General features: G+C 43.0%; 1 protein-coding gene across 3 annotated transcripts in view; it reads left to right on the top strand.

Moving 5' to 3' along the window:
• Positions 1 to 27,590, top strand: part of EGFLAM (EGF like, fibronectin type III and laminin G domains) — a 175,447-nt gene that overhangs the window by 112,787 nt on the left and 35,070 nt on the right. For all 3 annotated transcript variants that reach the window (XM_045862075.3, XM_045862085.3, XM_054504394.2), the window contains exons 8-13: positions 11,920 to 12,035; positions 12,625 to 12,943; positions 13,592 to 13,692; positions 14,824 to 14,924; positions 16,854 to 16,998; positions 20,257 to 20,446. In XM_045862075.3, coding sequence (XP_045718031.1) covers positions 11,920 to 12,035; positions 12,625 to 12,943; positions 13,592 to 13,692; positions 14,824 to 14,924; positions 16,854 to 16,998; positions 20,257 to 20,446 — 972 coding nt within the window. The remainder of the gene's footprint in view (positions 1 to 11,919; positions 12,036 to 12,624; positions 12,944 to 13,591; positions 13,693 to 14,823; positions 14,925 to 16,853; positions 16,999 to 20,256; positions 20,447 to 27,590) is intronic.

The raw sequence follows: 27,590 nt of genomic DNA, 5'->3' as shown, positions 1-27,590 counted from the left end.
CAGACTTATAAATAGGGTCAATCTGATGGAGGTAAAATGATATGTCATTATTGCTTTGATTTGCATTTCCCTATTTCTAGTGAGGTTAAATGTAAGTTTCTAACTTTATTAGTCATTCTATGAATTGACTGTTTATATGTTTTACCTATCTTTATTGGTATATGTGCCTATATATAATATATGTAGACAGATATTAACTTATATAGATACATCAATTATATACATAGTATATATATATTACATAGTATATATTAATAAGCATTAATATATACATCTAAATACTAATCCTTAGTCAGTAATGTGTTGCAAATATCTTCTGCTAGCCTGTGACTTATCTTTCACCTCACTTACAGTATCAATTAATGAACAAAATTATTTTATTCAATGTAGTTAAATATCTCAAGTTTTCTTTTATGATTTATGCTTTCTGTGTTTTTTTAAACTACTTCCTTTTTCCAAGGTCATTAAGCAAAATTTTATTTTATCCTAAAAACTTGAAAATTTTGCTTTTCATATTCAGGGACTCAATCTACCTGAAATTTACTTTTAGGCCCGGGGAAGTAGGAGCCTAACTTTATATATATATATAATATAGATAACCAGTCTCCCCAGCACCAATTGTTGAATCATTAATCCTTTCTCCTATTGATTTGTAATGGGATCTTTCTGTATATCCAATCTCCACACATTTATGGATCTGTTTCTGAGTTCTATAGTCTATTTCTTTATCCCTACATCAATATCACACTGTCTTAATTTCTGCAGGTGTATAGAATCATGATAACTGGTAGGTAATTCTACTCAACCTCATTCTTCTTCAAAATTGCCCTGTCTTTTCTTGACCCTTTGCTCTTCAACATAAATTTTAGAATAAATTTTTTGATTCCATGAAAAACTCTATTAGGATTTTAAAAATCAGAATTATGTTGAATTCTATATTGAATGTATAAATTAATTCTGGAGGAATTGGCATCTTCATGATATAGACTTATCCAATTTATGGCCATGTTATATCTCATTCATTTATTTGGATCTTTCCAAAGTCTTTTAGTGCACTTTTGTTACACTTACTCTCTGGTCTCTTATACTTGGAAGGCTGTTTTAAATTAGTTTAATTTGTGGAATTTTCTTTCTTTCTTTCTTTTTTTACTTTTGTAGTCACAATTTTCTTTTCATGCACTTTTCCCGTGTACTTTTGAAAAGAATGTGCATTCTCTTATTTTGGTGTCTAGGGTTCTATATATGTCTACTTGATCAAGCTTTTTAATATCGTTGTTCAAATTTGTATGTTGTCTATTAGTTACTTGATCTATTAGTTACTGAGAGAGATACATTAAAATTTCCCGCTACATCTCCCTGTACTTCTCTCAATCTTTTTCTTGATATATACGTGAGGTTGTAATATTAGGTACATACAAGCTTAGAATCATCTTATATTCCTGGTGGTTCCTTTAATCATTAGTTAGCAACCATTTTTAACATTAATGATGCTGCTTCTCTTTTCCCTTAAAGTTTATGTTGTCCAATGATAATACAGATACACTAGCTTCCTTTTAGCTATTGCTTGAAACATCTTTTACATTTTTTTACTTTTGATCTCTCTGTATCTTGTGTTGTAGGTACTTTCTAGGAACAATATACAGCTCAACTTGTAAAAATCCAGTCTGACAAGCACCATCCTTTAAATGGCAAGGTTTTTGTTTTGTTTTGTTTTACAGTTACTGTAGTTGTTAACATGTTCTATTATTTCTACCCTTTTATTTTGTGTTATTTACTCTGCTTTTTTCTTTATTTGGTGTCGGGGGGGAATCTTTGTCGCTTCTTTTCTGTTGTTTTTTTTTAGGATTGACTATATTTTCTTAGCCTCCCTTCCCCCTCTATAAGGATGAATTATACATTCTTTTATTTACCACCCATAAATTGTTAACTTTCAAACTTTTATAGGGACGCCTGAGTGGCTCAGTCGGTTAAGCTTTGGACTCTTGGTTTCGGCTCAGGTCTTGAGCTCAGGGTCATGAGATCAAGTCCTGAGTTGAGCTCCCCGCTCAGCGGGGAATTCTACTTAAGAGTCTCTTTCCTTCTCCCTTTGCTCCTCTCCCCACCACATGTGCATGCATGAGCTCTCTTGCTCTCTCTCAAATAAATAAAGAAAATCTTAAAAGAAAAACCTTTTATAGTCTAAAGTTAATCGATATCTATTACCCTCATCACAAACAATAAAAGGACCTTAGCAGCCTCATTCTAAGTCAGTTCTTTCTTGTCTTACATGTTATCTCAGTATTTTTGTCCCACCTTGCTTAGTAGCCACAGGTTAGATTTTTTTTTTATATAGTAATGCTTATTTAGATTTATCCAAATGTTTATGAGTTTCTCTGCCCATTACTTTTTATATCTTATTCTTTCCTTCTTCTTCCTGAAGTATACTTTTCAGTAAATCCTTGAGGGTCTGTTAGTGATAAACTCACTCCACTTTATGATCCAGTCCCTGTTTCACTCTCATTGTTGAAAAACCACTTAATCAAATACAGAATTTTGTGATGGTAATGATTTCTCTTAGCATAGTGTCTCAACTTGGGGAGGAGGGATGGGAAGGTATAATCATCTCTGGTTTAAACCATCTGCTGATCACAATACCTAAAAGAGACCTGGGCCACAGATGATGCCCAAATGTGAAGCCACTTTAAAAAGACCACAGGAAGTCCATGGTAACAGTGGTGCTCCCACACACGGCATGAGTCATCCCACGCCATGGGTGCGGGCGTGTCTCCTTCCCCACTAGACCGCGAGCCCTCAGCAAGCTGCCTATCCTCTTTCTCATCTCGCTCTCTACTCTGTGTCCTGGGTCCCAAGTGCAGGGTATGAACTCAGCCCTGTTTTGTACTGGCCCATTGGAGATCACACCATATACATCAGTTTTGTGTTTGCTACCCCCAGTTTCCCCCATAAGATCCATCTTTCCCTCCCAGCTTTTCTAAATCATTCTCATCAGCACCCAAACATGGATGCCATCCTCACAGAAAAGACTCCATTGACCCCACAACCCCTCCCCCTCCCATCTTGTTTCTCAGCTTTCTTTCAAGCTAGAGTTATTGTGTTGTCTACATTCACTGTTACCACTTTTTTTTTTTTACCTCTGTGCACTGTTCAGCCAACTCCAACCTGCTTCTACCTCTACTGTTCATGTGAAGAGGGCCAGTGACCTCCATTTTTCCAAACATAACGTTGTCCCGTGAACATATCACATGCCATCAAATTTAAAATAATTTTAAAAAACAATGAAAATGTATAATACATCTGACTACTTTCTTAAGATAAATTTCTAATACAATTACAAAATTGAATAACTCAAATGCTTGATATAGACTGCCAAATTATCCCACAGGAAGAGAGAGAAGGAGAGAGGGAGAGAGGGAAAGAGAGATATCTCACTTTTTAAGCCATATTCTCCTGACACTACGGACAATAGTTTTCTTTGCTACTAAACGCCCAGTGAAAATGACTGGCTAGACACTTGGCGATTTGGCATTGACCAGGTGAAAACTGGGGTCTTCCAGAAAACTTTTATTTTGTGTTTACCATGTGCAGAGCACACTGTAAGATTTGGCTCTCAAAGAGAACAATCACTCAGTCATTCTCTTACCTAACAAATCCATATTGAGTGCCTGCTATATACATAACACTGAATTCATAATGCCAGCCACCATGTTGGCTGCTTAGAAATGTTTTCATTGCCTAAATAGTGCCCACTCCACCTTGAGTCCTGAGGTATCGCCACAGAAAGTTGTCAGTGAATTACTATTCATTATTCTTTGAAGTCACAAAGATTCCAAGTCTGAAATTTCTAGCACAGCGTGATGAAAATATGGCCTTGGGTTTTCCTGCAACCTCTTGCATTATACTTTGCCTATGTATTTCCTCCATCAGCAGGTAGCAAAGAAGTAGGTGCCTAACACCTTGGTTTCTGGCCATTTGCTTAACTTTCCACGGCCCCATTATCTTTAGAAAGGGAAGCTCTGAGGGAGAGCGATACAGTGGCTTGTGCTTGGTTGACAGGTTTATGTTCTTCAAAAGGCAACACCCCACAGGGGTTATGCATAGTCGGCATGTCCTGTGTGTGTGTGTGCATAAAGATAAAGGAGTCAGAGAAACTTTGAGGTGAGGGCCCTAGAAATCACTTGGTGCCTGGGATATCATCCTGAGCTACAGTCAGATGAGAGTTTCATGAAGCATGAAACAGAAATGAGCAAACACATCTGCCTATGCCTGGTACTTAGAGCAGCTCTCTCCCAACACCCCACTCCTACCACTATAGAAACACACCCTGGATTAGTTAGATCTATTTAAGTTGGAGGAAAACATTCAGGCAGATTATTTGGGGGAAAGGAAGGAGCAAGAGAAACCATTCAGTGTCCTTGTAGACACTCTGAATCCCTGTGCTGCTGAGGCTGATGTTGAGTAGGCTAAGTTTCTGCAGAACCAGAAGTCTCTCCCAATGACCTTCAGGATCACAGGGGAGCTCTGTGCCCCCGCCTCCCAGCATGCGCACAGTTGGTGGGTACATTTCCCAAGAAGAGGGTCTAATTCATTTCAGTTAGGAATACACTAGACTTCCAGCCATCACAACCACCCTCACTGCCAAAGACAACATAGTAGAAAGGAAAGTTCCAGAAGACTTCTACTTGCATCTTACTGACTCAGACTACCTCACAGTCATCCCTAGATGCAAAGGAAGCTCAGAAATCCAATGTTTACTCCTATAGTATCTACAGAGAAGAGGTAAGGGAGGAGGGATTACGGTTGAAATCTGCCTTGCCCTTGGAGATGAAGCCCTCCTTTTGGTAGATTTTCACATGAGGCCTCTCAGAGGTGGTTGGTCTGCATATGGTGGTCTTAGGCTCAGGCCTAGATCCTGGTTCCATCATTTTTGGCCAAGGTGGCAGGACTGACTTCACTTAAAGCATATAGCCCAAGCCAAAGCAACTTAATGCTTGGAAGACCCACTCCAGAAGGGGCAGAGGGTATGGATGATTTTCCAGGAAAAGTCTGAGGAATGATTTCTTTAAGATCTTGGAAAGAATTGATAGCTTTTAAGACCTTTATGTGTGCTAGAGTTTTGTGCCTAGAGTTTTGCTATTAAAGAATCCAGATGAATGCTGCAGTCATATATTTTTATTATGCCTAAATTATTTTAAAAAGTTCACTCTTTTTATTTCTTAATGTAAATTTCTAAAATGTGCCAGGGAGTGAGTAAGGTTTGGTGTTATAGTAGAAACTGATATAGACAGTATTGCCTTCTTCAAGGCATTTTCAATCTATTGGGAGAGTCACAGTTATGAAATCATTCCACAGATAAATATGTAACTACAAGTTAATAATGCTGTAAAAGGAGAGAACCATGAGGATATATAGGAAGAGAACCTGACTTTATTTGGGGTACAGAGAAAACATCTCTAAGAAAGTGATTTTGAGCAGAGATATAAGGATTCAAAAGGCAAAAGATGCACAATGAGGGATGATTTCCAAGCACAGAGAATAGCATGTGCAAAGACCCTGAGGCAGAGAAAGCATGATGTGCCTCCCAAATTGAAAGAAGAACCAGTGTTATTTCTGACTGGAGCAGGATGAGAAGGAATAAATTGGTATGAGATGGGGCTTGAACTGGCAGTAAGACAGAATCTCTAAAAGGACAAAGGCCACAGGTCTGATCTGTCATTTTTCCATCCAACCAACCGAGTCTTGAATATTTGCATCGGAAGAGATGACTCAGTTTCCGTCCATGACACATTGCTTCATGGGGGACCCTTTTCCTCCAACCATTCTTCTTCTGGTGAGTTGAGGTTTTGAGGATGCGCAGTTAAAAATACTTGTCCTCCTTGTCCACTTTCTGAACCAACTAGAAATAAGACAGCATAGTCAGCAGATAAAGAATCAAATTGTCATCCTTATTTCCGATAAAGCCCGGGCGGAGAACGTAGCTTACTCTAAGGTACAAAGTGGGTTTTGCGAACTCCCCTCTGACTAGGGAAGAGCCCACTTGAAGGAAAGTTTGCATTTGCAGAGAAGTCACACCTGCCCAGATCACTGCGTTCCACTTTTCTAGGTTGAGAAGGGAGGTGGGAGGGACTGAATTTGCCCCCAACTCCTCCTCCCTCCCCCAGGTCCTTTGAGAGATTAGCTTCACTCAGTTCAGAAATGTGGACCAAATGCTTCCACCCAGAGTTAGGCTATTGTCTCTACCTCTTTAGGGAGGCAAAGGGGTTGGACAAGAATCTAGTAGTATTTTGGGAAACTTTCTGCATGATTACAACTTCAGGAGTGGGGAATCAGTGTTCCTCTCTCATCCATTGTCAAGAGCTGTTAAGAGAAGGGCCTCACATAACCTGGTCCTTATAAATGAAGATGAATGCTGATAAATGACATCCTATCTTCTAGGAGGCTCATAATGTTGAACACAAAGCCACAATCCCCAAAGCATGTAACTTCCTTGCTGAACTAACTCCTTTTTTTTTTTCTTTTTCATCCACATAAATAAAATTCCCCAGTTGTTTCTTTTTCAAACCTTGCTTGAAGTAACAGATGCCAACAATATGTCTAAATCAAAAGTGTGAACTTCAGGGTCACAGAATGTTAGTACTGGAAAGGATCCTGTAGGTCATCAAATCTAATCCCATTCCTTGTTTTATTAGAAAACATAAGACCCAGAGAGATTAAGTGTCTCACTCAGGGTCACATAGTCATCTGTGTCCCTCTCATAATTATTTGGATTCTGTGACCAGGGGTATTTCCAACTACACCATGTTGATACATCAGAGAAACTCACTATTTATAGAACACTTGTGATGCTTTTATAAAAATAAACATACAGGGGTGCCTGGGTGGCTCAGTTAGTTAAGCGGCCGCCTCTTGATTTTGGCTCAGGTCATGATCTCAGGGTCCTGGGATCAAGCCTTGAGTCAGGCTCCATGCTCAGCGGGGAGTCTGCTTCAGGATTCTCTCTCTCCCTCTGCCTCTCCCCCACATGCATGCCCTCTCTCTCTCTCAAATAAATAAATCTTTAAAAAATAGAAAAAAAAATAAAAATAAATCTTTAAAAAATAAAAAATAAACATACAGGTTTTTGCCAAATAAATCACCCTTAACTTGTTAGTAGTAATTTGTATTTTGTGTATTAGTTTTTCTTGTAGTGGAAGAACCCTTGAACTTGTTTTACATTCAATCAGTGGTTTGACTTTTCTTGTTCTAAATAAATGCCTCCTTTTTAATGTTCTCTTTTCCTAATTAGCAGCATGCCAAGTAGAACGGGATATGTTATGTACCTTAATTACAATAACCCCAGGCTACTGAGAGAATTCTTATCACTGTCTCGGACTGTGCATTCCGTATTCACTTAGAAATGGCATTGGTAAAAACTTCATGGAAGCCATGGATTTGGACTCTGAGGTGGTGGGGCCATCCATGAACAAGAGCAGAGAATTTTATTCCATGTTCCTTCCAGTCATGCTGTGCTCCTTCCCTTCCTATTAAAAATGGGAAGTAACTATTAGCCCAGGTTATGATGAGGGATAGGGAATTTGAGATGCTGTAAAGGGTAGTGGAAAGCAGCATCAGGAGCCCAGAATTCTGGATCAGTTCTGCCACCAATGAGCTGTCTCTCTGGGCAAGTCACATGGACTCTCTGAGCCTCAGTTTACCCATCTGTAAAATGGACTTGTGGTAACTGATCTCTAAGATCTTTCTATTCAAAGACTTCATGACCTGAGCCAAATTATAAGGACACCCTGAGTCCTTATAATTCCATATTCCTTTCCCCACCCTTATCTCACACCCTTCATTTCCCCAAACCAAGCAGTAGCCTCTGGCTTCAAAGAGATATGCGATATCATGTCAAAATAGAGCAGTTTTTATAAATACCAAAGGACTTTATCCAGTGAATAATACATGCTTTATTCTACTCGTTAGAAAGAACAGAGAGTCTGGCATCATTTCCATTCTCATCATGGTACCATTTCATAGCAGCTGCAACACATCCATGGTCCTTTTCTCTGAGGAGTTTCCTTCAAAATAGACTTCCTAGGTGGGCTAAGGGGCAGGAGGAGACCTCAGCTACCTACACCCAATTTCAGTGTTTTCATGTTCTTCTGGCTAAAATATCTTAAATACTTGGCACCAAAAAGTGCGTGATAGGGTGTTATGGATATTGAAGTAGGGGTCATATGATCCAATTCTGGTCCTAGATCTTCTGATGAGATGTATGACCTTGATCTCAAGTCACTTGTCTTCTGTGGCCTTAGTTTACACATTTATGAAATGGGAAGTTTGGACTGGATGGTGTCTAAGGTCTCCTTCAACTTTAAAGTATGTGAAGTGTTACTTAAATGGACTTAATTGGATGATGGAAAGGGATATCAAGGAGTCTAAAATTATGGTTCCTGCCTTCAAGAGGTACACAGCTGAGTTGGGAAACACAAGAGCTGCATTCCAGGGCCAGGAGTCCAGAGGTGGAAATAAAATTTAAACATCTGTTGATTTTATCAAGCTATGGAAGTTTATTCTAAGCTCACATATCCATGAGTGGATGGCCCAAACCAGGAGGAGATGGAGGAATGTCCTGCAGGTCTTGCCAGTTCCATCTTTTGTAGAATCACCATCTTTTCTCTGGAAGTGTCTGATGTTCTCTTTTTAAAATACCATTTGATTTTGGCCTTTTGATGATATACATTCGGCTCTGTCTCCACAGGATGCATGAAATTAGGAGGATGGGTAAGCTATGTGTAGGATATAGGAGAGGAAGAAAATATGGCAATGTGGAAAAAAGTAATAACCAGTCTTGGGATAAGAAAACACAAGATGTATTGAGATAACTGGTCGACCAGTTTGGCCATTAGGAATTTTGAAGAGGAGAAAAATTGCTGAAAATACAATTTGGAGTCAGATTATAAGTAGTATGATGTAGTCAAAAGAGAGACCAAATTCTAGCTCTGCTATTTACCATCTGCGTGCCTTTGAGCAAGTTATTTAATCTTTCTGAGCTTATATCTCCACATGGTAAAATGGAGATAATAATACCAATAACACAGAACTTTTTGAGGATTAATAGAAATAATGTATGAAAAGTTCCTGGCACACTAAAACTGGTCAATAAGTATTAATTTTCTAAATCTCAGGCTCTTTCCACCTCCATAGTAGCTTCTTCTCTAACAGGCAACTGGGAAAGTAGCAACCAGACAGATCTGACTTTGAGTTAGGCTTGGCCAGTTATAAAGTCTTTGATCTTAGTCAAATGATTTAACCTTTATGAATTTCAATTTACTTATCTATAAAGTGAAATTAACCATTCTTACTTTGCAGGATTATTATAAAGTTTAGAAATGTATTACATCATGCACACAACAATACCTGTTAATTGTGGAGAGACAGTAGGTTTCAATAAATGATGGTGATGGGGGAAAGAAGGAGGAAGAGGGGTTACATTGAGATCCTTGAACTCTCAACCAAGAGCCTAGGATTTATCTTGTAGGTTGTGGTGGTCTTTGAAAGTTTTTATTCTTCAGATAGGGTATCATAAGATGAAATGAAGAGAATCTTGACTTTGATGAGCATAGTACAAGAATGGCAAGAATGTGCACAGGGCAGGGAGAACACCTTGGTAGAGAGAGACCAGCTCCCTGGAGACAAAACCCAGCTCTCTTCATGTATAGTTCTTTGATTGTCAAATGGATTCTTTCCTCCTTAATTTGACGATGGTGAATCTATGAGAGAGACAGACATAGAAACGGAGAGTGAGAGAGGGACCCAGAGAAAGGGAGAGTCGAGGAGAGAGGTGGAAAGATGCACGGCTTCAGAGAGACGAGAGGAAAGCTGTGTTCCAGGGCTTCCTGGCTTTTTGTGTGAAGACATCTGGCACACAGCTATGCCAGCTGGATGCAGGTGGCTTAAGAGAACTTGCATCCAGGTATAAACCTGGAATCAACAGGCTTGAATTTTCAGCTGACGTGTAGGCTATTTTAAATAAAACTGTGGGGAATTGAAGCGAAGGTGGTGAGAACACCACCTCCCCTATGTTATCCCACCTCCACCAAAATGTGCCTGAGCACCTGAGAACAGTTCCTTCCCTGCCTGTCTCCACATTACCTGCCCACCACGGTCTCTCTCTTCCTGGTCCAGAGAAGATTTCTGGTCGACAGTGTGCCCACCGAGAAGGCTTCCTACACCCTTTTTCTGTCATGTCCTTCAACTCTGTTTTCAATCTGCATGCTTTTTTTTTTTTTTTTTTTGCTTAAAGGAGGGTGAGTTTGCTTTTGTGAGAAAGGTGTTTGGCTTAGCTTATTCTGAAAGCAGAATGTCTTTAAATTCAGTTTATATTTTTCACGTCTCCCTCCTCTCCTTTCTTTTTCTTTTTCTAGCCAGTAATCCAAACACTGAATGTCTGATGAGCATTGGCAACCTACAAAAGTCAGTTTCTGTTGCCAGAGGACATACTGGGCACCAGACATAAAGGGCTGGTGCCCAGTATGTCCTCTTTAGAGAAGGCAGTTGGTACCTAGGCCCAAACTGACTGGGAGGAAATGGGGGTGCTATGGAGCAGCACTTTGGAAGACTCTCAGACCCTGGGGGAGTACCACCTGTGTGCGCCTAAGGCAGGATGGTTGCAGATCGGTAGATTTTGTGACCATCCCTCAAAGGGCAATGTCATGTATTGTCTCCTAAGAGTTTTTCTCAGCCCACCTTCCAGTTTTCAAAGATCCCATTGTCCTGCTAGGATGGATGGAAATGGCACCCAAGATAGCCATGTAGGGCCCCCTTTTTCTGGGGGTAGGAGTGTTTACTCTAGTGCAATGTCTCTTTCTTGTTTTAAAGAATTTGTAGTGAAATATTTCATACATCAAGGGTTCATATAAAGATAATATGAACACTCATAGGTACCCAGCACCTGTCTTAAGAAATAGACTGTTATAGAGCACTCAAAGGCTTCTGTGTCCTACAGCTCATTCACATCCCTCTTCTACCTTCCCTCAGGTATTTATGTCATGGTCCTACTTTTCTTATGAGTTTAAGACATACACATATATATATATATATATATACACATCTACATATATATTTAGAACTATATACATATACACACATATATATATTTACACATAAATATATATATTTAGTTCTATATAGTTCTTTTTATATATATTTATCCCTAAATAATATATTAAATTTTGCTTGCTGTTGAATTTTATATAAATGGCATCAAAGTGGATATGTTCTTTTGCAATTTACATTTTTTGCATGGAATAATGTGAGATTAAGCCATGTCGATTCATTAAGTACTCATTCATTCATTTCTCCTGCAATATAGTATTCCATTCCATAGATAGAATATAATTCACTTATCTAGTCTCTGTTGACAGATATTTAGGGTGTTACTATTTGTTATAAATAGCAAATTTGAAATGTTTTTTACTATTATAAATTCTGATGCTATGAATGTGTTTTGCACATGTCCTGGTACACATGTGGGAGGATTTCTCCAGATTTTGTAAGTTGGGGTGAAATTGCTGGGTCAAAAGGTGTGAACATTATCTACTTATTTCCAAGAATTTTTGCAAAGTGGTTGTATACATCTAACATCAGGGTATAAAGAGTCCCCATGGATCCCATCCTTGGTAATATTCTTTTATTGCCCAACATTTACATTTTTTCTGCCAGTCTTGTCAATATAAAATGGCAGATCTTTCTGGTACTAACTGGCCTTAGTACTTATGAGATGAAACTTTTTTTTAAATTTTTTGGTCTCTTGTGTTGAATCCTTTGTGTGTTCCCAATACATCCTGATCCGTTTGACAGAGCTCTCCGTATATGGCTCAATTAGGATAGAAAAGGGAGGGAAGGTGTATGTTCACAGTGTGTGCTCTTTTCTCCGTGAAGGCCGCGAGGAAGCAGGAAGTGGCCGCTATGGATCCCGTTATACAGTCGACACGGGAGTTGGTGAGGATGATGACGGGTTTGAAGACTACTTAGATTTGGATATTTCCTTTGAGGAGGTAACAAGAATCTCTGCTCGTAAAACCTGGGAGTTTTTGTTTTCATGCTGAACAAGGCAATTTAACCAATGGACCATAAACATTTTATTTAAAACTTACTTAAATTGGCCCATTTGCTCTTAACACTTATTTATTTTCTGTATTAGCCTCCAAGTGCTCATAAATTCATAGTAACTAGGTACCGCCCATGCTAATGTCCTGTAGCCAGCCCCTGCCTGCTGACTTCACAATCTGGCAGAAACATATTTAGATTTCCCACCAAGTGGACGTGTACAAAGTCAGCTATTACAAGGAAATGAACAATTCTTTGACAAAGTAATACATCTTTGTGATATTATAATAATAAAAATCATGTAATATCAGCTTTACCACTGATTTTCTGAATAGCACAGGGAAAGGTACTTAAAATCCTGAGCCTAAAGTTCTTGTCCATAAACTGGGGTCAGTACTATCTGCCCCATCTACATCCTAGGGTTTTGAGAAATAACAAAAGTGACCGTATTGTCAAGTATTAGACATCAACCGTAAATAAGGCTGTCCAAACACTGTGCTGTGTTAATCCTCAACCCTTTCTCTTCTCTGGCTTTAGGCGAAACCACTTCCTGCTCTCAAAGGAGGAAATAGGAAATTTTTGGCGGAATCCAAGATGGCACTCAGGTCAAACCCAAAGACTGCTCCGAGGCTTGGCCCCCCTACCCTAGCATCTCTCCCAACGACTGCGGTGGCTCCCCAGCCCACTCCAGTGGAGAGGAAAGGGAAGAATGGTGTGCTTATAATGCCAAGGCTCTTTGACATGCCTTGTGATGAAACGCTCTGCTCTGCTGATAGCTTTTGTGCCAATGACTACACCTGGGGGGGCTCGCGGTGCCATTGCAACCTGGGCAAAGGTGGTGCAAGCTGCTCAGAAGGTAGGCCCTTGGTGGGGAGAAGAACGTTGTGGGGGGTTGGCCCCAGTGGGAACCAGAGGGCAGTTTTATGCTCCACACATGGTTCCTTCTAGCCTTTTTTCTAAGATAAGCACCTTTTCCATGTATTCATAATTAAATTAGCTATCCAGGAAAAATCTAAGGCCACTTCCATTGCTTCTAGTTGAATAGCGCCCTGTTTCTATATGTGCCATACGTGTAGTACTTTTGGGGCAATTAATAAATCATCCTAACAGCACCTAGGGGAGGCAGACTTTACTTGGATCACATCTCTACTGAAAAAGTGCAGCTAAAACATGGACATGAAGTTAAGAAAGGTAATAATTGAGCCAACTTACATTACACAGATGTCCAGCTGGAAGGCAGGTGTCAGTGGTCTTGAAACCAGTGATTTCTTTTTAGGGTAGCAAGTTAACAATCTCCAGTTTCTCCCTAGGAATTTCTGAAGCTTGAAGTTCCCAAGAATGAGAATCATAGGTGTAAAAAGTAGAGAAGATAATAAGCTAGGTGTAACAGATTTTTGGGGTTTTCACTTAATGACCTCTAGGCAATGTCATAAATTGATTTTTGCATTTGAAGAAGTAAGGAAATCATATAGTATGCTTTTATGTTGTCTTTTTATCTTTTCAGATATTGCTATACAGTATCCCCAGTTCTTTGGCCACTCCTATGTAACTTTTGAGCCTCTGAAGAACTCCTATCAGGCATTTCAAATTACTCTTGAATTTAGGGTAAGAAGGATTAGTTGTTTGATGAATGCCTATCGGACGGACATCTTAGCTCAGCATTGTGCTATATCAAATGGGGTGGGCTGGGAGTGCAGGAAGTGTGGAGGTAAATAGCAAAGGTAAATATGACACAGAGTCTGTCCTTAAACACGTTCACAGGGTAGCAAGAACGATGGGTGCATTCACACATTCAAGGGTGCCGCTGAGTGCAGGGTGGGTTCTGTATGCTACTGAACCATGGAAGTGGCTGGCTGGCCCATGAGAGCATGCAGGTCCTAGCGCTGTGGCTCTAGTCATCATTGTGACTCTTCACAGACCAGAATCTCAGAGGCATAATGCATTCCCCATTCCAAAACCCCTCTTAAAGGGAGCTCACATGTCTGTCATCCTTGCTATGATGATAACCGAACAAATAGAAAAATGGCTACCTACACAGCCCTGGCACATAGTGAGAGCCCAGTGGATGCTCTTGGATCTGAATCAACTGCAAATCAGATTTCAATCAGGGACCTCAGTTTAGAGTTATTCTTTTGGGCATCTCAGACAACACAGCAAGGTTTGGAGATCTGGAAACAAGTCCCCTTTGAGGTCATGGTCACAGTGCTGAGTGTCCAAAAGATGATCCATCCGTCTAGGGCAGCCAACATGGGTGAAAACCAACCTAGTCTACCAGCAGGGTGGATTTTATCATCCTGTTCCCCTAACAGAAGGAAAGAAGCAAATGTGCATGCTTCTCCAGAGGGAGGGAGGTAAAAAGAGTAAAAAAAATAAAATAAAATAGAATGCTCTTTGGTGAAAATAGAATTCGATGGACATACCAACAGCCTCCCTGTGATGGTGGTCTCTGTGCACATGGTTTTCCTGAAGCTCTGCCGGTGGACCCACCAAGCCGAGGGATGAGCAGGTCAAAAGCGGAGCCAGCTTTCTCCAAACTCACTGCCATTCCTCACCCACTGTTGATACCACTGCCCTTTGTTTCCTGGAAAGGAATGGAGAATTGGTACCTGGGAGTTCACTGGAGTCTGTATGTTTGCCCCTTTGTAAACAGGACCACAGAGAGAGTGCTCAGGTTTCATATTCATGAGTGTTTCCAGGTGGTGCTCATTGTTCGTGTGGCTTTTGTTCGAACAATAGGCAGAGGCGGAGGATGGCTTATTGCTGTACTGCGGGGAGAATGAACACGGGAGGGGCGATTTCATGTCTCTGGCCATCATCCGACGCTCCCTCCAGTTCAGGTAACTCCCACTGAAACCCCACGGATTTGTTAATACCATCCTACATTATGTTTACATTTTTATAGTGTGAATAAAATATGAATGGGATGGATTCCTGCAGATAAAGGAATGGTGTATATAAGGCGAGCATGGAGCTGCTTACTAAATAGTGACGTATCAGGATTGCAGGTCACCCTTGAAGCTTGAGTTCGGGAACCCTGTAACCGTTCATGCAACAGGAAACGTTTCTGGAGCACCTGCAGTATACCGGGCATTGTTGTAGGTCCAGCGAATGCAACATGGAGCCCAAGCGATCCAGTCCCTTCACTCCTGGAGCTCGAGTAGGAGGATGGGATCTTCTTGTCTCCTGTGGCAAATAAGACTGATGGCCATGGAGAGCAGAGAGGAGCCTACAACCTCCTGAGGGTTCCCAGAGGCCCAAAGCCCATCCTCGGCTCCCCCTACCTGGGGCCGTGGCATACTGTTTGGTGCTCCTCCCCAGCCCTGGTCATTTCTCTCCCAATATACTTTGGAAGCCCCCTTTAGTCTGTGTGTGGGTTTCTGGGGGCAGAGTTTTGTGGAGGTGTGCGTGTTTTAGCCACCCTCATGGGGGTGTACACAGCACCTATTTGAGAATGACCAGTGAGGCTCAGCCTTGTCCTTGTCCCTAGTGCACTGGTTAAGGTCCTGATGACACCATCTCTCTGCTGCCTGACCTTCAGCAAGTGAATTAACCTCTCTGCGCTGGCATTTCCTCCTAGGACTCTTGTGAGGATGAAATGAATGAATACACAAAAGGGCTTAGAGGGGTGCCTGGCTCATAGCAAGCACTCCATAAGCACTAACCATTATTGTCTTTTGATTATTTCAGCCCCAGAATTACTTTAGGTCAAGCTGGAGAAGACTGTTGAACATCCCACTTGGGGAAGACAGCAGTTCCCCATCCTTTGCTAAATGCTTTGATTCATGGGAGTTTGGTGCTGGGCCAGGGTCTGGGGCAGCAGTTCTCACACTTGGAGGATGTGTACCACTGGCAGGGATTTGCCGGTAGCCACTCTCCAGCTTTGCACCTCCTGATTCTGCCACCCCCCTCTAGATAAGCCTACTCTGCCATGCCTCTCAACCCCATTCCTCTCCACCAAGGATCGTGGACCACAGGGAATCCATGAGAAGTAGCTGCATTTAGTGCAGGTCCTGAGAAGTACGATGCTCGTGGTGCTGGCCGTCTCGTGACCCACAGGGAAGTGACATGGCGGCCATCTGGAAGTTGACGGGATAGGGTCAGAATTCTAGATGCAAGACACAGTGACTACCGGGTACCCTGCACCATCGGGAAGTTGGAGGAAGAAAACAAAAACAAGAATAAAGCAATCATCTGAGACTGCTCCCCCTCTGCCCACACCTCCCCACAAAGCTGGGGCCCCCTGAGGAAACTGCACCTGCATTTGGGCACAGCTGAACACAGATGGCAGTGCTGGCCAGCTTGCCAAGATGAGTGTGGAGACTTGTGTTTTTAACATTTTATTAATATCGCTGAGCCCATCATCTGAGAGTTGGGAGAAGTCCCCAGAGAAATGCCTGGAAGCAGAAAGACTCAAGTTCTAATTTGCTGTACCTTGGATCCGCCTGAAGCATCTGGCAGGCACTGAGAGGGAGTGCGGGAGGATCTTAGGTGCCCATCCTTTTTGAAGCTGCAGAGAAATCAGGTTGAAGGAGGCCCTACATCTGAAGCATCTACGGGCAGATTAAAGATAACTGGACTGAGACTGGCCCAGAGAGCAGGCATCTAGCTCTTCCGTGGAGAGATCGAAACGGTTCTTGATATTCATAAACATAACCCAACAGGTTGATTCTCAAAGAAGCCATCGCCCCAGAAGTGCTGTCTGTGGGGTCTGAACACATAAGGAGCTGGTTAATCAGAGAGCCTTTTTCTCCTTTTCCTCCCCACAGGTTTAACTGTGGAACTGGGGTTGCCATCATTATAAGTGAAAGCAAAATCAAACTAGGGGCCTGGCACACGGTTACGCTCTACAGAGATGGGCTCAAAGGGCTGCTGCAGCTGAACAACGGCACCCCGGTGTCAGGCCAGTCCCAGGTGAGTGCGAGCCTCACGCCCTGCCCGCCCACCTAGCACTCACCATTAACATCCCCGGCCCCCCCTCCCCCCCTCGGAGAACTGAGGCCGACGTGGCAGGATGCATGCTCAGGGCACCCATCCATCCCACATCTCCTGAGGAGAAGAGTTGAACTTGGAGGCATCATCACTGTGGGGGCTCAGAAACATGCGGTTGGCCTTGTGCTCAGGGCCATGTCCTCTTGCCACAAGGACATCAAAGCCAGGGGGGCAGAAGAAGGCCCTGATGGGAAGAATAGAAGCCATTATTAGTGCCAAACACAAAGCTTGCTTTTAAGGCAAGGGTGTTGCCATGTGGCTTTAGAAAACAGTCCTGAAAAGTTCACTTGATTGAATCTGCAGGAATGATCCTTTCCTCTACCATTTTGGGGGGCCATGATTACAGGAAGTGGTCAAACAATTTAACTGTTGGGCTACTCAGTAAATCACCTAGGTATTCACATGTTGGTCATGCTCTGGGCAATTTTAGAACCCTGTTGAGAATAAACAGTTTGGATTAGCAACCTGCCAAGGAACCGAGTCTGTAATTATAATCAGGTGGGTGTCTGTATTCTCTGAGGAAAAATGTAGCAAGAAGACCTTTGTGTATATGTGTGTGGTTTCCTCCCTGCCTGGACTTTTCACTATTTTTTGCTGGCAAGACATGTTATATAAAGGGCCATGCCTTGCTGATTCCCATTAATTTGGATCCCAGTGGTTCCAAAGGAACAAGAATCCAAATATACTGAATATGAGTCCAGTGAGGTTGCTTATGCATATACGCATGTATTTCTAAGGGGAAAAAGACAGGATAAATGAACTATAGAATCACATCCATGCCAGGACAATAGCCCTAATATGATTACAATTAAGTATGATAGGAATAAAGAAGCTTTGAACTTGGATCCCGAATACTAGCAATGAATATAAGATGGAGAAGCTGTAATAGAAATAATACATGTGAAAATGTCTTATGGTTTAAAGCAAGGAAATTCAATAAAGGTTAATAAACAGAGCCATGTGGTAACAACAAGCTAAAGAAATTATAAGTTGCAGTAATAGAGACATAGCATCTAGAAAAATGGAGGTGATAATCCTATTATATTCTAGTAGCTATGTATATCGCCTCCAGTGCTCTAATGGTAACTCAGATCCTCTAAGAGGTTTGCATTCAGATCTGTGATTGCACTCCAGGAGGACCACAAACAGGAGCATGTTTAAAGGGCAGTCATTGAAACAGGAAACTGACCTGAAATCCCTAGAATGATTGATTGAAGGAGCATTGTTTAGTTTGGAGAAAAGAAGGTGAAGGTGTGGATGGTGCCTTTTCATCATAGAATCAGAGAGGGAGAGTTTGGGGGAAGAAGGACTTACTCTGTGGACCCCCAAAGTGAAATTGAATGGGGAGAGCCTAAGGAAGTGATTTTAACTCCACTTAATCATACAAAGGTGTACTGAAAGGCAACCGACTATCTCAGAAGATGGTTCCCTGTCCTTGGGGGTGTTCAAAAAATATGTTACCAAAACCTTTTGGTGGGGATACACAAGGGCTCCAGAAGTCAATGGGAGCTTGGACTATATGAGTTTCTGTATATTTTCCAATCCTATGGGTCTATAATTTTAATGAATATAAGAATTAATTACAAGAAGCATATAATTTCATGGCTACCCAGGGCAACCTTTGCCTCCCTACTACCAGGACTTGCTAGCAAGCTGAAAAAGCAGGACAGCAGCTGTGGAATGTTTAGTAAACTGTCTTGGGAGATAGTGACTCTGTCTTAAATCAAGGTTTACAAAGTTCTTCCAGGTCTGGCTTCAGCCTGATTCTGTAGGAGAACTCTGTAGTTTAAGTTACATCTCAGAGTGATCCCAACCCAAAGCAAGGGACTTGGACTTTCACACTTTGGCACCCACAAAAACTGTTAAGTGCTGTGCTGGGGGAAGGCAAACTCCAGGGCATTTCCAATTCTCTGCATAGCAGGCAAAGCAGGCTCCAGAACCCAAAGCAACCCTCGTCAGAGGAAGGTAAAGTCCAACCTTTACCAGACTATTGCCTGGGATGTTGTAAGGGAGGCTCAGAGGAACCACCCACCCTACAATACATGTAATGTTCCAGAAAAGGAAAAAAAAGGTTGGGTTGTCAGGCCCCTGCTGTGGTCCTGGATCAGGGAACAGAGTGAAGATAGGATCCAGGAGTGAATTCTGAAGATCTTAATGAAATAAGCCATAGGGCACTCAATTCATCTAACGAAAGCAGTATGCCCAGTGGTTGGTGAACAATCCTTAAAATTCACTGTAAGCACTTTAAAGCTGCCTAGCTCATATTCAGTATACTATTTATAAATGATTTTTATCTATTCATTAGAAAAGATAAAGTAATGGTTTAGATGTTCTATTTGTTGGCAACAAAAGTCTAAAAGATAAAGATTACATTTCAGTGGCTAACATTCTGGACTTTTTATAAATTCTGGCAACGTGCTTTTCCCCAGCCCCTTTTAATCCAGATGAATAAGATATTTCTGTAATAAAAAACAACAACAACAACAACAAATGACGAAGGGCACCTTAATTTTGTCCTGCCTAATGTTCAGGTCTGTATTTTGTAACCTCAAAACCTGCAATCCAGATTGTGGTTTTCTCTAAGATTGGAAATGTTCCTACCTAACTGTAGATACACACACACACACACACAAGTTGTATCCATGAGCAAATTTCAAAATATTTTGCAACACAATCTGTGTGGCAATCCTGCCGCCTCCCTACACAACATTTCTTGCAGGACATAGTGTAAGGGTGACTAGGGGAGGAAAAGGTGAGTGTTAACCCACATATACACCCAATTAGCATGATCGCCCTTTGAGACATGCAAAAACCCTATGATTTATCCAAGGTACACAGTAGGTTGGTGTCAGGACTGGAAAGAGAAAGTTTTTTTTGGATGCCCAGCATGGTGCCCTGCCTGTTGGGTTGCTCTTGGTTCTGACCTACCTTCCCTTCCCTTCCCTTCTAGGCATTCCAAAACCATCCCTTCTCAAAACACAGCCCTCTGAGGAGCTCACTGGGTTTCCTACAGTAACCATGGGTTTAATTTTCCAGTGGGTCAATGTTGTAAACATAAACACAGATGGAAGAGAGCAGTGGGGCTGTGAACTACATCTTAACCATGCCCCTCATTAAAATCTGTTGTGTTTTGGCTTTCAATTTTGGTTTGTGAGTTACAGCTGTTCATTTTTCTTAAAGGGCCAGTACAGTAAAATTACCTTCCGGACGCCCCTATATCTTGGTGGGGCTCCCAGTGCATACTGGTTGGTCAGAGCAACAGGAACAAACAGAGGCTTTCAAGGCTGTGTGCAGTCACTCACCATTAATGGGAAGAGTATCGACATGAGGCCCTGGCCCCTAGGGAAGGCACTCAGCGGGGCCGACGTGGGTAAGTGGCTGCGCAGTGGGCCAGGGTGCTCTCGTGGGATCGCCTTTCTGGTGTGGGCCAGGGAAGTGAGCAGCTTCAAGAACTGCAACCCTAGGCAACTGAATAATGCACAACTTCAGGAGGGAGGTGGGACCAAGGGGTGAGGTTGGTGCTTTGCAGACATGATGACCTGAGCCTGACCAGCAAAGACATGGTAAACAGTACAGCACACCAAACCCTTGGTTGTGTCTCACTGCTCTTGGCCTTCTTCATGAAGCATGGCATGGTCTCATCCAACAAAGCAACAAGCAACTGAGCCCTTTCACCCTTCCTCACTCAGTCCAGTGGAAAAGCCAACACGATAATGCAAGAAGAACCTTCATAGGCTCTCTGCTTCCAAGAGAAATGGCCAAATTCTAATTCTTGACCACTGTGTCTGACACTTTCTCATATGCCCTCTCCTTAACTCCTCACACGAGCTCTACGAGGTAGCGATGATTATTATTATGCCTATTTTATATGAAGAAACTGGCGCTAAAAGTCAAATAAAACTTCTCCAAAAGAGCAGGCAGAACTAGGACTGACTTTTTTTCTATTTTCTTTTTTTATGAAGACTTTATTTTTTTCAGCAGTTGAAGGTTCACAAAAAATTTGAGAGGAAGGTACAGAGATTTCCCATATACCCCCTGCCCCCACATGCATGGCCTCTGGCAGGACCAACATGCCCCTGGAGTGGTACCTTTGTTTCACCTGATGAACACGTGCTGACACATAAGTGTCACCCAAAGTCCGTAGTTCATGTTATGGTTCACTCGTGGTGTCATTCATTCTGTGCGTCTGGACAAATGTATAACATATATCCATCATTATGATGTCTGTATACAGAGTATTTTTGCTGTTCTAAAAGTCCTCTGTGCTCTGCTCATTTATCCTGCCCCTCTCTCCCCACCCTCAACCTCTGGCAACCACTGATTTTTTTAATATTCTCTATGATTTTGCCTTTTCCAGAATGTCACATAGTTGGAGTCATATAGTAAGTAGCTTTCTCAGATTGGCTTCTTTCAGTTAGTAGGATGCATCCAAGTTTCATTCATGCCTTTTCATGGCTTGATGGCTCATTTCTTCTTAGTACTGGATGATATTCCATCGTCTGTATGTACTACAAGCATGTCTGTCATGCCCACTGAAGGGCATCTTGGTTGCCTCCCATGTTTTGGCAATTATGAATAAAACTGCTATAAACATCAGTGTGCAGGTTTTTTGGGTGGACATAAGTTTTCAACTTTTTTGGGTAAATACCAAAAAGGAGTGTGATTGTTGGATCACATAGTAAGAGTATGTTTAGTTTTGTGAGAAACTGCCAAACTGTCTTCCAGAGGAGCTGTACCATTTTGCATTCCCACCTGGAATGTTTGAGAGTTCCTGTTGCTCCACATTTTTGTTAGCATTTGGTGTTGTCAGAGTTCTGGATTCTAACAGATGTGTGGTGGTATCTCATTGTTGTGATTTGTATTTTCTTGATGACATATCATGTGGGGCATCTTTTCATATATTTATTTACCGTCTATATATCTTCTTTGGTGAGGTGTCCATTAAGGTCTTTAGCCCATTTTTTTAAATCAGGTTGTTTGTTTTCTTATGGTTGAACTGTAAGAGGTTTGTTGTTTTTTTTTTAAATATATTTTGGACAACAGTCCTTTATCAGATGTGTAGTTTGCAAATATTTTCTCCAAGTCTGTGGCTTATCCTCTCATTCTCTTGACATTGCCTTTCATAGATTAGAAATGTTTAATTTTAATGAGATCAAACTTATCAGTTATTTCTTTCAAGGGCTGTGCCTTTGGTGTTGTCTCTAAAAAGGCATTGCCTTACCCAACGTCATCTAGGTTTTTATCCACATTACCTTCTAGAAGTTTCATAGTTTTGTGTTTTACATTTAGGTCTGTGATCTATTTGAGTTAAGTTTTGTGAAAGGTGTAAGGTCTGTGTCTAGATGATTAATATTATGATTTGCATGTGGGTGTCCAGTTGTTCTAGCACCATTTTTTTAAAAAAAGATTTTATTTATTTATTTGAGAGAGAGAGAGCATGAGCAGGGTAAGGGGGAGAGGGAGAAGCAGACTCCCCACTGAGCAGGGAGCCCAATGCGGGGCTGGATCCCAGGACCCCAAGGCAGAATGCTGAAGGCAGATGCTTAACCAGTTGAGCCACTCAGGCATCCCTCCAGCAACAATTTTTTGAGAAGACTAGGGTTGTTTTTAAAGCAATAAAGATGTTTATTCCATCACTGAGAGCAGATAGATAATTCTAAAGTTGGTTAACTCAGTTGACCATTTTAGTCTGCTAGGGCTGCCATAACAAAATCCCACAGACCGGTGGTTTTAATAACATTATTTTCTCACAGTTCTAGAAGCTGGAACTCCAAGACGAAGGCAGTGGCAGGTTTGGTTTCTCCCAAGGCCTCCCTCCTTGGTTTGCAGATGGCAATCCTTCCACTGTGTCCTCACATGGCCTTTGTTGGTTCCTATATCCCCGGTGTCTCTCCCTCTTCTTATAAGGACACTGGTCAGATTGGATTAGGTCCCACCCTTAAGACTTCATTTCCCCTTAATTACCTTCTCAAAGGCCCTGTCTCCAAATACAGTCACATTGGGAGTTAGGGCTTCAACCTATGAATTTTTTTAGTAACTTCCTCCTAAGATGACTTTGTCCAGATGAGTTGGGACGCATATAAAGTACTAAGAACATAACAAATGTGTTGTAAATATATCTTGCTATTGATATTATTATTAATCCTGACTCCACCCATTAAACAGGGTTTAAGTTGTTTTTTCTCTCTTCATTGAACTAACAGGGCAATAGCCCTGAACGACAGATCTGTAGTGTCGAGGCTGTGTGGTCTCCTCTGACAGGTAGTTAAGACTTTGCGAAGTTGAGCAAGGACCAATTTCTGGCAGCATTTTAAATTCTAACGTAGTGTGAAACCAACCTATCCATTGAGCCAATGGCACCAGACGGGCCCATCTTGCTGGCTCTGGGCTCCCCGGAAGCTCCTATTGGATTCTTTGATGACTCTGAGCCTTATGATGAACCTTAATGGCAGGCATCAGTCACATTGCCTTTTTTCATTTTTTTCCCATTTATCACCCTGGCGTGCTGGAAAAGGGCTGCTTATCCTTCCTCAGGCTCCATCCTTGCTTTACTTTGAGTTAGTCCTCCAGAAATTTACGTTCTTTTAAATTAAATGCAGTGCCACCATGGGGAAGACTGGGCTCATACCAACAGCAGTGAATTTCTGGTGGGGATACAGGCTTCCAGAAGAAGGAAATGACAGTAGCAGAGTCATGGTTCCTCCAGCTTCCCATGTTATTCGAGACTCAAGAGGTCGGAGGTGTCCATGGGTCTCACCGTGGGCTTATCAGTCTTTTAGTCATTCTTTCCCTCAAGATACTTATTTAAGCATCTGCTTAATGCCAGTCATGAAGCTGGGTGCTGGGGATAAAGTAATGAACAAGAACAACAGGATTCTAGCTCAGCCCTCACGTAGCTGCCACAAGGAGAGACCAGATTGATCAAACAACCACACAAGTAAATGTAAAATTACAGTTTGGTGTAATTGTTAAAAGGAGGCGTGACAGTACAATAATAGTGTGTAATAAGGGAATTGTATGAGCTGGAGGTCCGGGAAAGCTTTCTGAGGATTTAATGCAAAGTTGCTATCTGAAGCATTTTTCTTTTAAAGCAGACAAGAGAGGCAGAGGAAATGACTTGTCCCAGTGGGAGTATGAAGGGGTGGTGGGTACCATGATGTAGTCCGTGTGTTGAAGAGATCCCTGTGGCTGTGGACAGCTTATTGGACATGGTATTCAGGAGATAACATGTAAACTGGCTGGGAGACTGTGGCAACAGTCGGGATCAGAGATAATGGCGATTTGCTCCAGGCTGGTGGTGGTGGCAGAGGGTGGACTGAGTTGACAGATCTTCAGTAGGGGAGATAGATAGGCCTCAGTTATGGATTGGGGGATGAGGGGCAGGACGTTGCTCCTGCCCACATGTCCTTAATGTCTTCCACCCCATGATGTTCCACCTTCGCTTCTCTCCTCAGGGGCCTAAGTTCTCTCCTGCCCTCACTTCATTGTCTTGCATAAACAAAAACTGGCATCTAGTAGGTTCAGTGTCAACAAAAGTGATTTTATATATTGATGATGAGGTCCTGCCAGCACTCTAGGCCCATGACCTGGCAACCAACTTCCCTCCTCCTACTCTCAGAGTGGGAAGTTTCCCTCCTTTCTAAAACTAACCTATTTATCTCTACTCTGCACCCATCCTTCCCTACATCCCTGGACCTTGCTACCAGGATCATCATTTCAATCACCCAAGGGTTCTTAACCTTTTGTGTGCCATGAACTTCTCTGGCAGTCTAGTGAAGCTGATGGACTCTTCTCAAAATGATGTTTTTATTATTCTTTTAAGATTTTTTTTTTTTTTTTAAAGAGAGAGAAAGAGAGAGCAGTTTGGTGGGAAGGGGCAGAGGGAGAGAGAGAATCTTAAGCAGGCTCCATGCCCCAGTTCAGAGCCTCATGCAGGGCTCCATCTCACGACCCTGAGAGCATGACTTGAGCCAAAATCAAGAATCAACGCTTAACTGGCTGAGCCACCCAGGCATCCCAAGATTTTATTTTTAAGTAATCTCTCCACCCAACATGCGGCTCGAACTTACAACCCTGAGATCAAGTCGCATGCTCCACCGAATGAGCCAGCCAGGAGCCCCTCAAAATGTTGTTTTTAAATGCAGAGAATAATATCCATGATAGGAAACACTTACATTGAAATAAAGCTATACAATGTTTTTTTAAGCTTTGTTATTATAATAGGATCGTGCTTCTTTATAAAGCATTAGAAAACAGGATCATTTAATAGTGGGTGCAATGGCTACCATGATTTCAAAGTAGTAATTAGCATGAATGATATTTTGAGATATCTGCAACAAGTGGAATGTGATGTGACAATAACTCGGGTCTGTTGGTCACAGGCCATGAGAACGGCTAATCCTTAGAGGTTTCTTGCCTACATTAGTAACTGAAGGAAACAGTGCAGTTGGAAATGAGGGAAAATAAAGATTAATGTGTTTCTGTGTAAGTTCATGGACCCCCTGCCCTGGCTTATTCACACTTGCTCAGGTCCTCCCTGCTGAAACGCGTGCCATGCCAGTAGTCCTGCTGCCCTCCCTACTTAGGAACCCCAGACCCCTCTCTCCTCTCTTTCTAGACCCGACTCTCGCAATCCTTCCAGGCCCCCGTGTGAGCCTACAATGGGGCTTCTGCCTCCCACGGCCCAGCAAAATCGCTCTCCTAAAACCGGGTGTGGCCCTCTCTTTCCAAAACCCACAGCTCTTCTCCCTAGACTTCTCAGCAGTGTTAACTCTGCCTTCTCTCTGTGCTCCTGATGCCCCCGAGCTCCCGGAACCTGCCCTGAGTCCTCCGAGCCCACTGGCCTGTTTTTCTCCCTTTGTCTTCTCTGCTGGCTCCTCACCCTCCTCTGGTTCCCTGGGAGTTCCGCGGGGCCCTCTCCCTGTCCTCTCTCAAGAAGCCCCTCCGCTCTTGGTGTCAGGGTCACCCCCCACGTCGCTGCTGTCCCTCCAGTGTGCCCCCACCCGTGTGCAGGGGCTGTGCCCACGGGGCTCAGCAAGGGATGTTGGCACAGTCACCGTAGGCTTCAGCTGAGCGAGGCCAGTTCCTCTGCCCCCCCCCAGCAACCGGTTCCTGCTCCCAGCCCTGCTCATCGCCCTACTCCCACCACTTTTCTTTCTTTTTTTTTTTTTTTTTTTAAGATTTTATTTATTTGACAGAGAGAGAGATAGCAAGAGCAGGAACACAAGCAAGGGGAGTGGGAGAGCGAGAAGCAGGCTTCCTGTGGAGCAGGGAGCCCGATGCGGGGCTCGATCCCAGGACCCTGGGATCATGACCTGAGCCGAAAGCAGACGCTTAACGACTGAGCCACCCAGGCGCCCCGTCCCACCACTTTTCGTTCAGACGGCCCAGCTGGGACCCCAGACATTATGCTGGAGTCTGCCTCCACCTCCAACCTCTAGAAGGAACTGGCTATTTCTTTCTTCCCTGTGTCTTTGCTATCTCTCCATGTGCTCTGCGACCACCCTGTCCAGCCCCAGGTTCCCTCCCCGTAGGATTTCGTTCCTCTTTCCACACCAGTGCTCCCAATCTGACTTGCACACCACGGCCAGCAGAATCCTGCCGAAACTCGCTTTCATCAAGGAACTGCCCCACCCTACTCCCACCTCTTGAAATATAGTCACAATGCAAATATATAAAGTAATATTTTCCCATGTGCATCTAAAATAACCCAAGAACCCCGCGTCTTCCTGTGGGAGCAGCCCTTCTCTGAGAAAGGGTCGCAGTCCGCCAAGCCCAGCGGGGGCACGGGGCCTGTGAGTTTGGCTCTCGAGGATGCACGTCACCCTCCCTGCGGAGCGAGGTTGCTGGCTGCGTTCTCTAGCTGTGGCTGCAGACCACCCGTCACTTGGACCTGAACTTCCAGGGGCCCCAGCTGGAATTTGCCAAGACCAGCCCACCCTGGCCGGAGCGCTGAGCCATCTGGAAGGGCTTGAATTCAGCTCTGTCACGGGCCCCTGAGGCTGGCCTCCTCACCTGGGTGCATACTATACCCAGCCCGGCTCATCCTCCCAGTGAGGCTGAGCATGGAAGCAGAGACTGGATCCGCTCGACAAATGCAGAGGACTGAGGAGGAAAGGACGAGAGGCTTGCCCTGCTGAGATGACACAACCAGGCCAACATGGGAGGGGTGGGAAGTGGGCACAGCATCACCGTCTGCAGGGTGCAGGGCTGGACCCCTCCATCAGAGATGTGCCCCTTAGCCCCCATCCCAGGAAGAAGTGTTTTGTACTCAACCTATGTCGTTCTGGGCCAGATAGTGGCCCTTCTGTCCAATTTATTTCTTATATACAAGGAGAAAAGGAAGACCAAAGAAGCAGAAGAAAAGCAGTGTAGGAGAAGTCCATTTCTTTCCCCTTCATCTGATGATCTTGACAATGACCAAGTATGCCCTGGATGGGCCTCTCTGATATGTGTTTGGTAAAGAGAATGGACCCGTCTGGTGTTGAGTCTCTCACCACTTTTTACTCCAGGCC

Source organism: Mirounga angustirostris, unplaced genomic scaffold (genome assembly GCF_029215605.1).
Source record: "Mirounga angustirostris isolate CCGP_5_RB_7025 unplaced genomic scaffold, mMirAng1.0.hap1 SCAF_7, whole genome shotgun sequence".
In the NCBI taxonomy this organism is placed as follows: domain Eukaryota; kingdom Metazoa; phylum Chordata; class Mammalia; order Carnivora; family Phocidae; genus Mirounga; species Mirounga angustirostris.
The sequence above is the reverse complement of the archived record's forward strand: the minus strand, read 5'-3'. Positions and strand labels throughout refer to the sequence as shown.